This window comes from Nelusetta ayraudi, unplaced genomic scaffold, assembly GCF_046127955.1.
Source record: "Nelusetta ayraudi isolate G7.1 ecotype Tasmania unplaced genomic scaffold, CSIRO-AGI_Nayr_v1 ptg000052l, whole genome shotgun sequence".
NCBI classification, from domain to species: domain Eukaryota; kingdom Metazoa; phylum Chordata; class Actinopteri; order Tetraodontiformes; family Monacanthidae; genus Nelusetta; species Nelusetta ayraudi.
The window spans coordinates 2,602,402-2,617,462 of record NW_027466102.1 but is presented as its reverse complement, the minus strand read 5'-3'; the positions used below and the strand labels follow the sequence as shown (position 1 = coordinate 2,617,462).

The window sequence follows — 15,061 nt, the reverse complement described above, 5'->3', positions numbered from 1 at the left end:
TTGTCTAAGGTGAGTCTTTAATATCTGCTTCAAAGTCTTCACACTGAGCAGCGTTACACACCAGTTGTCATCTGCTGACACACACTGTCCACCAGTAGAAAGCAGGAACTGACCTGAGAACTTCCAGTCTGCAGTTTGGACTCTGCAGTCCAGCACAGAGCAGCTTCACTCCAGGATCCTTCAGGGTGGTGGCACTCAGGTCCAGCAGTATGAGGTGGGAGGGGCTGGACTGCAGAGCTGAAGACACCACTGCACAGTGAAGCTCTGAGAGAAAACTGAATGAAGGAGAGCAGAGTGAGAAGTTGCTGCTTCCATCATCATCACCACCACCACCATCACCACCATCATCATCATCATCATCATCATCATCATCATCATCACCACCACCACCATCACCACCATCATCATCATCATCATCATCATCATCATCATCATCATCACCATCATCATCATCACCATCACCACCATCATCATCATCATCATCATCATCATCATCATCATCATGAATGATTGAATATTTGATTTTGGTTGACAGTGTAAATTCAATCAATCTTGTGCAATCAACTGACAACAATGAAAAAGAAGCTTCCAAAACAAATGTGCACATTATAAAGACTCACAACAACAGAAACATAACAACTGTATGAAGGAAAAAGCAGCAGGCTGAAGCCCAAGCTGATTCTTGACTCTCCTATACAGTACATAAGATTACCTGGAATAATTAGTCAGACAAAATCAAAAAGGAAAAAAAGAGAAACGCAACTCAAATATGCTTGACATAATTCTTCATCATTGACTCACAATTCAATCATTTATCCTCATCATCATCAAGTATTTTGCCCTTCAAGATTTTTTCAACTCAACAGAGAAGCACACATTTTCAAATGGTCACTGATCCCATTCCAAAATGGAACTCCCAAAAAAAACACATCTATATTTTACAATGCTTCTCACCTTCCATCATTCAAAGACACTCAACCCTCTGAACAACACATATACACACACACACACACACGCGCGTACACACACACACACACACACACACACACACACACACACACACAGTGTTTACGTACCTTCCTAAACGTATCACAGCTTTCCTGCAGTTCCTCACAGCTGGAATCAGTCTCAATCTTCCCTCCATGGTTGTGTCGTACTTGCCAAGGTCCAACTCTACCAGAACCTCTGACATCTGCAGCATTTAGGCCAGAGCTGAACACTGGATGACTGAGAGTTCCTTCTCTGATCTGTTCTCTGACTGCAGGAACTCTTGGACCTCCTGATGCACTGACTGGTCCTTCACCTCCAGCAGACAGTGGAAGATTTTGATGCTTCTGTCAGGAGAAACATCACCAGTGTTCATCTCCTTCAGGTTGTTGATGACCTTCTTTAAGGTTCCTGGATGGTTGTCAGTGAGACCCAGCAGGCCTCCTAAGAGTCTCTGATTGGATTCCAGACTGAGACCATGGAGAAAGCGAACAAACAAGTCCAGGTGACCGTTTGGACTCTGGAGGGATTTCTCCATCATCCTCTTCAGGAACTTATCAAGGGATTCTCCAGATTGAACATCTTCTGCCATCTTCCTGTTGGTGTGACAGTGAAAGCTGTAGACTCCAGCCAGAAACTCCTGGACGCTCAGATGAACGAAGCAGTAGATGGTTTTGTGGAAGATCACACTCTCTCTTCTGAAGATCTCTGTACAAACTCCTGAGTACACAGAGGCGTCAGTCACACTGAGACCACACTTCTCCAGGTCTTCACTGTCGAACATGATGTTTCCACTCTCCAGATGTTCAAATGCCAGCTGGCCCAGCTTCAGAAGAAGATCCCTGTCAGCCTCCGTCAGCTCCTGTGGACCTCCTCCAAACTTGTGCTGCTTCCTCTTGGTCTGGACTAGCAGGAAGTGTGAGTACATGTCAGTCAGGGTCTTGGGCAGCTCTCCTCTCTGCTCTGAGCTCCACATGCTCTCCAGAACTGTGGCAGTGATCCAGCAGAAGACCGGGATCTGACACATGATGTGGAGGCTCCTGGAGGCCTTGATGTGGGAGATGATCCTGCTGGACACATTTTCTCCATCTCTGAAACTCCTCCTGAAATACTCCTCCTTCTGGTCATCGGTGAAGCCTCGTACTTCTGTCAGCCTGTCCACATATGACGGAGGGATCTGATTGGCTGCTGCAGGTCTGGAAGTTATCCACAGCAGAGCCGTGGGAAGCAGATCTCCTCTGATCAGGTTTGTTAGCAGGACGCTGACTGACTTCTTCTGAGTGACGTCAGTCACCACCTTGTTGTCCTCAAAGTCCAGAGCCAGTCTGCTTTCATCCAGGCCGTCCAAGATGAAGAGAAGTTTGCAGACATGCAGCTGCTCTTCTGTGAGCTTCTCTAACGTTGGATGGAAAACATGGAGCAGCTCCAGAAGACTGTAGTGCTGCTCTTTGACCAAGTTGAGCTCCCTGAATGAGAGAGGAAGCACCAGATGAAGGTCCTGGTTCTCCAGGCCCTGGGCCCAGTCCATAGTGAACTTCTGCACTGAGAAGGTTTTTCCAACCCCAGCGACGCCGTTGGTCAGCACCACTCTGACTCTGAGTCCCTGCTGCTCAGGTGAGGCTTCAAAGATCTGGCTGCACCTGATTGGACGGTTGTGGAGGCTCTCCTTGGTCTTCTTGGTCTTCTCGGTCTCCTTGGTCTCCAGCTGCCTGACCTCATGCTCTCTGTTGACCTCCTCACTCAGTCCCTCAGTGATGTAGAGCTCAGTGTAGATGCTGTTGAGGAGGGTTTGACTTCCTGCTTCTTCACCTTCAGTCACACGCTCACATCTCCTCTCCAGACTGATCTTCTGCTGCTGTAGAAGCTCCTGCAGCTGCTGCCACTCCTGCTGCTGCTGCTGTTGCTGCTGCTGCTGCGCCTCACCACCAGGATTCCCCTCCGTCTTCCTGTGGAGACACTTTGGCTTTGACTGATTGGATCGGTTGTTGGTGTCCATCACTTGTCAGTTGTTTTTCTGACACCATCATCATTAGTTGGATGGAATCATTGTCTCCATCAACACTAACTGACAGCCTGCTGGCCTCCTAGTTGACTCTTCACAAATCACTTCTTGTCGTTTGCTCTGTTTTCTAAATTCAATCCCTTCATGCAGCTTCACAATCAAACAATTTGAGCCACAAAGAATGGAGCGCAGCCGTTAATGACGCCGTCTTTTAGCCACCACGTTGCGCCCATAATGGATTTGTAGCTATTTTCTAGGCTGGTCCTTTCACATCATCTAATATATTATTAGATGACATATTCATTTATCAAATGTATATTTTCTATCTAGTGTGGTTGACAGCTGGTGGGCTCTGGTTGAGCAGTGTTTCTGTGGAACTGGCCCTTTGTTTCTCAGCAGACAGAGACAGTGGAGTCACATTGCACTGAACTTTGGATTGAAATTCATCTCAGTGGAGTTGAGCTGCACTTTATGACAGAGCATCAAACATTCCTGCCACTGCATTAAGTTCAGTCTCAGAAGGGCTTTGCTGCATTTCAACATGATGAATGTGACCATGTCAAAGATTCTCTTCTCTTGACCACTGACCACAATATCTGACACCTTTTCACCTTCTGAGGAATTTATCACTGTCAAATCAAACTAGAATTAGACTGAGAAACAAGGACATTGGTGTTCTTACTGTGTTCCAGAGGCTCCAGGTTTATTACTGAAGGTTGGAGGTTCACTCATGGACCAGTCACTCTTCAGAGACAGCCCACTGGACTCTGGAGACTTTGCTCTGTCCTCCTCTTCCTCCACTGGAAGACTCATCTTGAGTCCTGGAGTCAGTCTGAGGTGAAACATCAAGTGTGACAGTGAGCTGAGAACCCAGTGAGTTCCACTCCACTTCAGACAGAGAGAACAGGAAGAAACACTGAGTTCCCAGTGGGATCAAGCAGACACACGACTGCTGGTGTCCACTCACATCACATTTCATGAGTTCTTCACTCAGTGACGACTCACCTGTTGCTGTTGCTGCTGCTGCTGCTGCTGCGCCTCAAAATGGAGCCTGACACAGAACAACTCTGACTTCTCTTCTTGCTTCTGCTGCTCCTCATTCCTCATTTTATGAAGACGAAGGCCAAATTCCAACAATACCGGTTCTCACTGGCACACCCATAAGCTAAGAACACACACACACACACACTTTGTCACTGTACTTGAGTCCATTTTCCAAGTATTTGCACTTTACTTGAGTATTTCTCTGACTATTTACTTTGACTTCCTGCATTTGTACACAAATATCTGGACTTTCTACTGCTCACATTGGAAAAACACGCTGGTTACTTTTGTTTCTTCAAAGATTTCAAAGAGGCACATTGTGTTCAAAGTCATTCACTCAGTATTTATTCTAGATGCTGCTGGAAGAGTTTTTTCAGCATGTGTTCATTTCTCTGTAAAGTCTGGAGTAGAAGGTAGTTTTGACTTCAGGGCACCCCCTGGTGGCTCTTTACAGAACTACAGTTGCCATAACTTGTTGGCAGTCCATGATGACGGTGAGAAAAATGTGATTTCCTCTTTGAAGAGCTGCACCTGTTTTCTCAATTTTGTTTGGCCAGCGCTAAATCACAACCAAAGGCGTCTCATTGTCCAATCAGAGAAAAAAACAACTGGGCCCCCAGAGCAGCAGGGGGCGAGACATTGGGACATAGAGCAGAGCCAGACTCCAGAGGGTCAGAGGTCATGTGCTTTGACCAGGTGGGCTGAAAAGGAATTCGAAAAAATGTAGTAGTCGTCTTTTAAATTGGATTGCAGCAGGTCACACACACACACACACACACACACACACACACACACACACACACACACACACACACACACACACACACACACAAGGCATTTCAGAAAAATATCAATCAATAAAATACATCAACAGTCACCAGACATCCATCATGGACAGAGCTCAGCAGTCACATGTCATGAACAGTTATTACGAGCAGAAGTAGTTTTAATGCTTCTCCAGACCAGCTGAGAGGCTAAAGTTGGGAACTGTGCTGGCTGTTCAGGAGTTTAAACAGAGGGGGGCAGTATGGTCACCCTGAAGGAAGCCAGTCAAAGGTGCAGGCCAGGGTGGCCTCAGGTCACTGGTGGTCTTCCTGGCCTTGTTTAGCATCCTCTGTCTGTAAATGCTCTCCAAGCTTGGCAAAGTGCAGCCCAACAGTTTACTGCATAGTCTGACGATTTGACTGACTCTCTTCATTTTAGCCTGTGTGGCGTTGCCAAACCAACAGATGGCAGCAAAGTTGACCATGCTTTCAATAAAAGAACAATGAAACATTTGGAGCACTTTGCTGCTGACAGGAAAGGTCAACAGTTTCTTGAAGTGGAACCTCATTCTCTGCTGAGACTTGGTGCGCATTTGGTCCGTCCACATGTCCCACCTCAAGCACCACGCCAAGATATTTATATTGGGTGACCTGTTGTATTGGCTCTCCATTTATCAAAGTGACTGAGACAGAGTTGGGGGATGCTACTTTTCTGAAATCCATCCACATTTCCCTTAAAATGAGAGGCACACTTCTTGAAACAATGAAAAGCCTTTATTTAGATGGAGAGACAGGTGATGATATTATTATGTTTAGTTGAGGTTATTATTATTTGTAGTTTAGATGTTTGTGTTGATTAATATAATTAGTTTAGATGTTTGTGTATAATAATATGATTATGAATATAGAACTGTTTAAATCATTTGGCTGACCTACTCATAGAAAAAGGCATTGTTGCAGGAGTCACACAAAGAGCTCAAGAAAGAACAAAGGGAAGCACATTCCTGACAAACTGGTGACCCTGGGTGACCGGAGGGTGGACAGAGAGCTAACTGACTTTGCGACCACCATAAAACTTTACCCGTTCATTTACAGGTTGTCTCGTCTTGGGGTTTTGTCTCGTCATTTCCTGTTTTATTTTGACAACTTCCACTCGTTTCAGAGCACAACCTCTCCTCGTGTTCCACCTGTTTGTCTGACCCAATTACCCATTGTTTCCAGCTGTGCCTTGTTACCTTGTGTGTTCAAATAGTCTGCATTCCCCTTGTCTTGTTGCCAGAGTGTCTTTGTCTGTCACGTTGAGCATTTGCTGAGGTTTCCTGCATGTTCAGGGGCTCAAATTTGGGTGGAAAACGGTGGCGGAAGAATGATAGTGAGAAATAAAGATAGGAAGAACAATGGGGTCTTGGCCCTGCGATGACCTGCTCTGCTTCAGAGCTGCTTTATCGCCGGGGCTCTGAGGAGCCTTGTCCTGTGGCGGCCCCATGGTCAAACTGTCTATATATAAATTGATGATTTAGTGCTGGACAAACAAAAGAGAGAAAACAGGTGCAGCTCTTCAAAGCGGAAATCACATTTTTCTCACCGTCATCATGGACTGCCAACAAGTTATGGCAACTGTAGTTCACCCAGAGGGTGCCCTGAAGTCAAAACTACCTTCTACTCCAGACTTTACAGAGAAATGAACACATGCTGAAAAAGCTCTTCCAGCAGTAACTGGGTGAATGACTTTGAACACAATTTGCATCTTTGAAATCTTTTAAAAAACAAAAGTAACCTGTGTTTTTCCAATTTGAGCAGTAGAAAGTCCAGATATTTGTGTACAAATGCAGGAAGTCAAAGTAAAATGTCAGAGAAATACTCAAGTAAAGTACAAATACTTGGAAAATGGACTCAAGTACAGTGACAAAGTAATTTCTACTGTTCTGTTCCTTGCCACCTCTGGCCACAGGTGCGTGTGTGTGTGTGTATACCTCGTAGAAAAAGAAAAAAAACAAACAAACTAGGAAACCGCTTTTCACTCCGCTGCCGACTTCTCATGTACTTTACCGAGTTTGTGACGTTTCTCTCGTCACAAACTCGGTTCTAAGCATGTTCTTGGCTTATGGGTGTGCTAGTGAGAACTGGTATTGTGGGAATTTGGCTTTCATCTTCATAAAATGAGGAGCAGCAGAAGCAGGAAGAGAAGTCAGAGTTGTTCTGTGTCAGGCTCAATTTGAGGCGACGCAGCAGAAGCAGTAAAAGTAGCAGCAGGTGAGTCGTCACTGAGTGAAGAACACATGAAATGTGATGTGATGTGAGTGGACACCAGCAGTCTTGTGTCTGCTTGATCCCACTGGGAACTCAGTGTTTCTTCCTGTTTTCTCTGTGAAGTGGAACTCACTGGGTTCTCAGCTCACTGTCACACTTGATGTTTCACCTCAGACTGACTCCAGGACACAAGATGAGTCTTCCAGTGGAGGAAGAGGAGGACAGAGCAAAGTCTCCAGGGTCCAGTGGGCTGTCTCTGAAGAGTGACTGGTCCATGGGTAAACCTATAAATTTCAGTAATGAACCTGGAGCCTCTGGAACACAGTAAGAATCTAATGTGAGAGAACCAGTCTGAACCTTTCAATGTGAGCTTAAATATTCCTGTTATCAACACAGATGGAGAGCAGAGACTCCAGTGTCCAGTCGTCTGTCTCTGAAGAGTGAGCACTCCAAAGGTCAACCCCTACTTCAGGAAAGAACCAGGACCCTCTGAGACTCAGTAAAGCCTCTGTTCCACTAAAATTAGCGGGATGACAACATGTTTTTGGACGCGGGACGTCGCGGAAGCAACCGGCATTGAGTCCTGTGTCCACGCACCAAACCCAGCGGAGTGTCACCCTCGCCGGCAAGCTGCACCCCTCCGCTTTCACCGCTGCGTGTCCACTGACGTCATCGCGCTGAGATCGCATGATGAAGTGCTACAGAATTCAAGAGTCCGGCGGTGGCCAGTGTTCTTAGTTGTTGGTCACTTTTGGCTGTAGTGGAACGATGACGTCGTTCACGCCAGACTTGAAGCGGCGCGCACCTCCGCGGCCGCCTCACGCCATGCAGCCATTGTTTCGGCGTCTGGTCCATTTTGTGCCCGAGCAGCGGGCGAAACAGCCAGAGGACAATGAACAATTATTGAGCCCTGATGGAACGTGATCGAAAACTTTTTCCATCGATTCCATCGCACCGATCGGAGCCGATTTTGACGCGGGTCGCTTGCCGGGTTGTTTGACCCGTTTTGTCGCGCGGCTCGGTGAGCAAATTCCACCGCGATCAAAACCCCAGGTTTTTTGGGCAGTGGAATTGGGGCTTAAGACAACTTGGACTGACTCAGGCTGCAGACATGATCGCTGACTACTGTTGGCTGGAAACTGTTTATTCAGATCCATTGATCATTGATCAATTAAATTGATACATCCTTGTCTCAATCTGTACAAGAAAAGTCTAAAATCAAACTGGAAATCTGGAACCTAATGTGAGAGAACCAGTCTGAACTTTTCAATTTGAACTTAAATATTGTTTTCAACATAGACAGAGAGCAGAGTCTCCAGTGTCCAGCAGTCTGTCTCTGAAGAGTGACCACTCCAAAGGTTAACCTTTGCACTTCAGGAAAGAACCAGCTTCCAGTCACACCCAGACTGATCACAGTAAGACTGTCCACCTGGACCTCCTTCACTTCTCCCTCTGAGATCATGTCAGGACCGCCAGTGAGAAGATTCACTGAAGGACGTTGAAAGCAGTAGTTTTCAACTGGTGGAGTCTCAGGACTCACATTTTATCCTGATCACGAAGTCACAACCCAAATTTATTCCACAAAAATAAAAAAAAACCTTTGCCCTCTGTCTATCATGTCGAGCATATAAATTATTGAAATTATTGAATTGAAGCTGCAACCCAATCAAAACAGCTCTGTGACCCAATTTTGTGTTAAAGCCCACAAGTTGAGAAATGCTGATTTAGAGCAAACAGTCAAACAGCAGCTGAAAAGTTGTGGAGAGAAAATGATGCTCACACTGTCACACTGATGTTTTCTTCTCCAACCTTTTCTCTGCTGCAGAGGCTGATGGTCTGCAGGAGCTTCTACAGCAGCAGAAAATCAGTCTGGAGAGGAGATGTGAACGTGTGACTGAAAGTGAAGAAGCAGGAAGTCAAACCCTCCTCAACAGCATCTACACTGAGCTCTACATCACTGAGGGACTGAGTGAGGAGGTCAACAGACAGCATGAGGTCAGGCAGCTGGAGACCAAGAAGACCAAGGAGAGCCACCACGACCGTCCAATCAGGTGCAGCCAGGTCTTTGAAGCCTCACCTGAGCAGCAGGGACTCAGAGTCAGAGTGGTGCTGACCAACGGCGTCGCTGGGGTTGGAAAAACCTTCTCAGTGCAGAAGTTCACTCTGGACTGGGCCCAGGGCCTGCAGAACCAGGACCTTCATCTGGTGCTTCCTCTCTCATTCAGGGAGCTCAACTTGGTCAAAGAGCAGCACTACAGTCTTCTGGAGCTGCTCCATGTTTTCCATCCAACGTTAGAGAAGCTCACAGAAGAGCAGCTGCATGTCTGCAAACTTCTCTTCATCTTGGACGGCCTGGATGAAAGCAGACTGGCTCTGGACTTTGAGGACAACAAGGTGGTGACTGACGTCACTCAGAAGAAGTCAGTCAGCGTCCTGCTAACAAACCTGATCAGAGGAGATCTGCTTCCCTCGGCTCTGCTGTGGATAACTTCCAGACCTGCAGCAGCCAATCAGATCCCTCCGTCATGTGTGGACAGGCTGACAGAAGTACGAGGCTTCACCGATGACCAGAAGGAGGAGTATTTCAGGAGGAGGTTCAGAGATAGAGGAGATGTGTCCAGCAGGATCATCTCCCACATCAAGGCCTCCAGGAGCCTCCACATCATGTGTCAGATCCCGGTCTTCTGCTGGATCACTGCCACAGTTCTGGAGAGCATGTGGAGCTCAGAGCAGAGAGGAGAGCTGCCCAAGACCCTGACTGACATGTACTCGCACTTCCTGCTGGTCCAGACCAAGAGGAAGCACACAAGTATGGAGGAGAGCATCAGACAACAGGTCCACAGGAGCTGAACCGGTCAAAGATCCTGACTGACATGTTCTTATTCTGGGGACAGACCAAGAAGAAGAAACCAAAAGACAACATTAACCTGATGTAAGCTGACAGGGAGCTTCTTCTGAAGCTGGGCCAGCTGGCATTTGAACATCTGGAGAGTGGAAACATCATGTTCTACAGTGAAGGCCTGGAGAAGTGTGGTCTCAGTGTGACTGACGCCTCTGTGTACTCAGGAGTTTGTACAGAAATCTTCAGAAGAGAGAGTGTGATCTTCCACAAAACCGTCTACTGCTTTGTTCATCTGAGCGTCCAGGAGTTTCTGGCTGCAGTCTACATCTTCCACTGTCACACCAACAGGAAGATGACAGAAGATGGTGACTCTGGAGGATCCCTGGGTGAGTTCCTTCAAAAGATGATGGAGAAATCCCTGCAGAGTCCAAACGGTCACCTGGACTTGTTTGTTCGCTTTCTCCATGGACTCAATCTGGAATCCAATCAGAGACTCTTAGGAGGCCTGCTGGGTCTCACTGACAACCATCCAGGAACCTTAAAGAAGGTAATCAACAACCTGAAGGAGATGAACACTGGTGGTGTTTCTCCTGGCAGAAGCATCAACATCTTCCACTGTCTGCTGGAGCTGAAGGATCAGTCAGTGCATCAGGAGGTCCAAGAGTTCCTGCAGTCAGAGAACAGACCATAGAAGGAACTCTCAGCCATTCAGTGTTCAGCTTTGGCCTACATGCTGTTGGTTTGGTTCCTTTACCTAATATCATGCTACCAAACCGCGTGTTCGTTTAATGAAGAAAAGAGACAAATAGAATGCGAACAAGTTTTAGTAAACAGAAGAACAAGACATTTGGTACAGAGATCTGATGGAGAGATCTCTGGAGTCGAGTCCTGGCCGTCGCCGGAGTCAGACTGACAACTTTCTCCCAAGAAAGTCCTTAAATGCAAAGACAAACAATCTGACTCCTGATCTGAATGTCTTCTCAAGTGTCGTCCTCTGATTGGATGTCCATTCTTCACCCTTCGGTTGCAGGGCGTCACTGTCATTGTTTATGAATCAGGAAGTCCTTATTTGGCTGTGAGCCAAATGGTCCATCCTTCCTTCCGGTGTGACCTGTTGAAACCATTTTGTGGCAAGACGAGCTCAGGCCACAAGTTCCCATCCCTGTGACTGTATGGGTCGCAAACTTTATGAGGGTCGCAAAGGCACTTCCTTCAGCTGACCGCTCTCTGGTCCTCCCAGGTCACTGTTTACGTGACTTAATGAGTTTCAGTCTTTGCTCAGAAGGGTTTCAACACCCCAGGGCACTGATCATGATCATCAAATATACACCAAAGCACTACATATAGCAACATTCAATACATTTATACATTCAACTCAATGTAAGAATTCCAACATATAAATGTAATGTTACAAATATAATAGCACAATATGCAATGATGCATGATATTAAATATCTGATTACAACAATGCTGCAGATGTCAGAGGAGGTTCTGGAGGAGTTGGACCTCAGCAAGTACAACACATCAGAGCAGGGAAGATCAAGACTGATTCCAGCTGTGAGGAACTGCAGGAAGGCTGTGATACGTTTAGAAAGGTACGTAAAAACTATGGGGTTGATCCTCAAAGAAGGGCGCGCAGCTGTAAAATGCGGTGCGTTTTGTGGCGAGATTGCGGCTGCAATCTGCGCCACATATGCGGGTATCCACAAAGGTTTTTGTGCTAATGACATGCAGGCGCAAACACGCCCGCAAATGTGGCACCTGAAACAGGTGCAAATGTTGCGGTCTGGCAACCTGAGAGCAGTTTGCGCAGTTTGTGGCAGTTTGTCTCCAGCAAGGCAAGAATTGAGTGTCCCGGCAACCTGTATCTCTTTAAAATTTCCCATTCTTGGAGGTCAAACAGCGAAACTCTGCAAGGATAAACGCGATCCTGTGCACGCCTGGCATTATGATGCCTCCTCCGTCTTACCAAGACTGCTGCCATAATGGAAAGAAAGTCAAGAAGCAAGACGGGTTAGTCACCAACACCGGAGTACCATTAGAATTTTTCATAGCCTTTCTAAAATATTGGCATATATACTGTAGTCTATGCCTATCTATATATAAGATTTGGGGAGCCATATGTATATTTCAGGCTTTTCAGAGAGGAAAGTTTCACTCAGAAGCCAGAAACACTTTGACAGACAGAAGCTGCGCCTGGTTTTGGCTGGCGGTGTTTCCGTCTGTCAAACTGCGTGCGGACACGAGCGCAAACTTTTTCTGGATCTGCCGCTGTTTGAATGAGGCATATTTGCATATAAGTATGTGTCCTTTTGCGCGTAATGACTCATTTAAATACATTCAAATGAGTCTGGCGCAGCCCTGCTGCTACCTGCGCCTCGGCGCTTTTTGCGCCGATTTTCACGTTTGCGTCCGCTCTGTTGATCGGAATCACCGTTTTTGGTGCTGTTTACATTTTCTGGCGCAAAAACCGGGCAATCGCTTTGTGGATCGGGCCAGTTGGTTGTTTATCCCAATTTCTAAGATGTTTCCACAAAAGTTTTCTTGCAAAAAGGCCAAGGCAATGGCTACAGTGCACATACTCCTTCTCTGAACTTTGTGTCCTGGGCCGCTTCTTTGCGATGAGGGTCTCTTGTCCACTCTTGAGTACAGCTGCATTATGCTGAAAGTTTCCAGTGCTTCTAAGAAAATTCAAATGAAACTGTCTTCTTCTTGTAACTTAGGGCCTTGGCAACTTCAGCCACACTACTGTGACGACGCTCCAGATGTCTTGCATATTTAGTTACTGAAGTTTCACAAAAATGGCAGTACTGTCTTTTGTCATATATTCTTTTTCCATCTGACTTTTTTGAAACAGCAAGAACAGACACAGATGAAGGAGACAGCGGTGTTTCACCATCTTCCCTACCAGTAGGACATTTTGATGTGGTATGGAGGTTGCTTCCTGTTTTCCATGAGCCTGTGGCTCGTCTTTTTGATGACAATGAATAGTCTTTCTTAGCAGTCCTCTTTTTATTTCTCCTATGTTCAAAGATCTCTTCACTTTCAAACGAATCATCTGTGCTGTCCTCACATTCATCTTTAGGTGGTATGTATTCGTTTTCCATGTCTACACTGGAGGAGTCCCATTCTGATAGATCATCTAACTGATCCACTGAACCATCCGACTCCAACTCCAAAGAACAATCCACTGTCGACCTATCTTGCCTTTTAATAGTTTTTTGCCGGTGCTGTGCTAATGTCATCTTTTGTGTGTTTGTGTGTTGAGCTTGCTTTTTTTCCACACTTTTCTGCAGGGGGTAAAACAAAGAAAGGCAAACCCTGACTGTAAATTCTTCCTAAGCCAAGTCACAGTCTTCGATAGGTCAAAGCATGTGAAGGGCACATAATGAACAACTACCACAACTGTATGTTGTTAGGGCATTATCAGTCTAAAATTTTGTTTTGGTCATGGAACTCTGGACAAAATAAGATGCCTCTCACAGTAGCTGGAGGAGAGTTGATTGGAGACTCTGCTGTGTCGGAATCTGCTGGCTGGGATGCTTGTGCCACCTCTGCTGGCTCCTGCAAACACAATACAAAACCGTTTGTCCTACTGAGTTATGACACTGCCCTGTGAGAGTAAACAAGTTTCTTTTTTTCTTTCTTTTTCCCCCTTGTCCTGTCTGGCCATAATGACAAGCAGAAGTGTCTCTGAATGTCTATGATGGCTGACAGATTTTATTCTCAGAGGTAGATCTTGAGAGTGTGAGCCACACGGGTCGTTTCAGGAGCTTCCTCTTGAGTGGTTTTATTATATTCTTGGTGACATTCTGGCCATGACCGGACTGAGGGAGGGATAGATAGGGGGGTGAGAAGAAAGTAGAGAGGGGAAATGATTGTGTGTGTGTGTGTGTGTGCGTGTGTGTGTGTGTGTGTGTGTGGGGGGGGGGGGGGGGGGGGCATGATGAGAGGGATATAGAGAGAGAAGTAGAGGAGGCAACTGGCAACATATACAATTATTGTGTTAACAGAGAACAAAACAGATCGTAAATTTGCATAGCTAATTGTCAGATAGTGGGCTTATTCAAATGATAACCTGATTAATCTAAAGAGAGAAAGAAAGAGAATATGTATACATATATATATATATGTATATATATATATATATATATATATATATATATATATATATTAGAGCTGTCAGTCGATTAAAAAAATAATCCGATTAATCACATGGTTTTCCATAGTTAACTCACGATTAATCACAAATTAATCACACATTTTTTTATCTGCTCTAAATCTACCGTATTTTTTAATTTTCTAATAATCATATCAACATGGGAGTAGGCAAATACTTGCTTTCTGCAAATGCAGCATGTTTATTCGTGTTGGAGCAATGACAAGTACTACTAACAAAACAAAAGATGCACAGGGTAAAAGAAATAATTATAAACTCAAGCCCAACAAATATAACAGATGGGCATAACTGTAACATTATATAGTAATGATTACTAGTACTAACAAATTTTGTAAATTTTACTTTTCAACTCGAACTTGAACTATTCATCCCCTTTTTTCAGCAGCCATTAACACAAAAGGATGAGCCTTATTCATTGCATCAAACTGTGATGCACAAATTAAATTAAATCAAAACAATAAATAAAGTGTGCATTAAACAGGGGGCAGTGCAATACAGAACAGGACTCAAATGATATAGTGCAGTTAGGCAGTATAGCCTATAACAGCTGTTCAGCATCCATAGTAATCCACAGTCAGTGCCATAATCATCCAGTCAGTGTCATATTCATCCATAGTCAGTATAATATATATGATATCGCGCAGACCCTCGTCCTCCACAACATTAATTGGCCTGCAAGCCGTAGCCACACCCATTTAGCCCCCGCTGTTGAAAGTTGGCGTGTGGTGGACGCCGCCAGTGGTCTCCGTGCCACACCATCCAACGTGGTTTGCTTTACCTCAGAAGGGGGCGGAGGGCTCTCCGCGTCAGCTGTATGCTTCGCAGACAAGTGATATGTAAGACTGCTCATACTCCGGTGGAAACTAAATACAGCTTTACAGGAAATGCATATCACTTTTGTCCTGTCAAGACTGCCATCTGGCAGGGTTTTGAAGTGGAACTTTCCATTTACAATTGACGTCTTATCCATGTTAGTCCTTCCTAGTGCTCAT

General features: G+C 45.5%; 2 protein-coding genes and 1 long non-coding RNA gene across 4 annotated transcripts in view; 1 reads left to right on the top strand and 2 right to left on the bottom strand.

The window, feature by feature from the left end:
• The window catches only part of LOC142896230 (NACHT, LRR and PYD domains-containing protein 3-like), a 135,844-nt gene that overhangs the window by 4,400 nt on the left and 116,383 nt on the right, over positions 1-15,061 (bottom strand). The gene's annotated exons all lie outside the window — the stretch shown is intronic.
• Positions 145-4,111, bottom strand: LOC142896233 (NLR family CARD domain-containing protein 3-like). Its single transcript, XM_076037783.1, has 4 exons — positions 3,988-4,111; positions 3,672-3,810; positions 1,077-2,933; positions 145-275 (listed from the first exon to the last, which is right to left on the bottom strand). Exons 1-3 carry the CDS (start codon positions 4,094-4,096, stop codon positions 1,202-1,204), a joined length of 1,980 nt encoding a protein of 659 aa, XP_075893898.1. The 5' UTR covers positions 4,097-4,111; the 3' UTR covers positions 145-275; positions 1,077-1,201.
• On the top strand, positions 7,521-9,013 carry LOC142896241 (uncharacterized). The gene is made up of 3 exons (XR_012928315.1): positions 7,521-7,546; positions 8,347-8,462; positions 8,873-9,013. It is a non-coding gene; the product is annotated as an uncharacterized LOC142896241 (long non-coding RNA).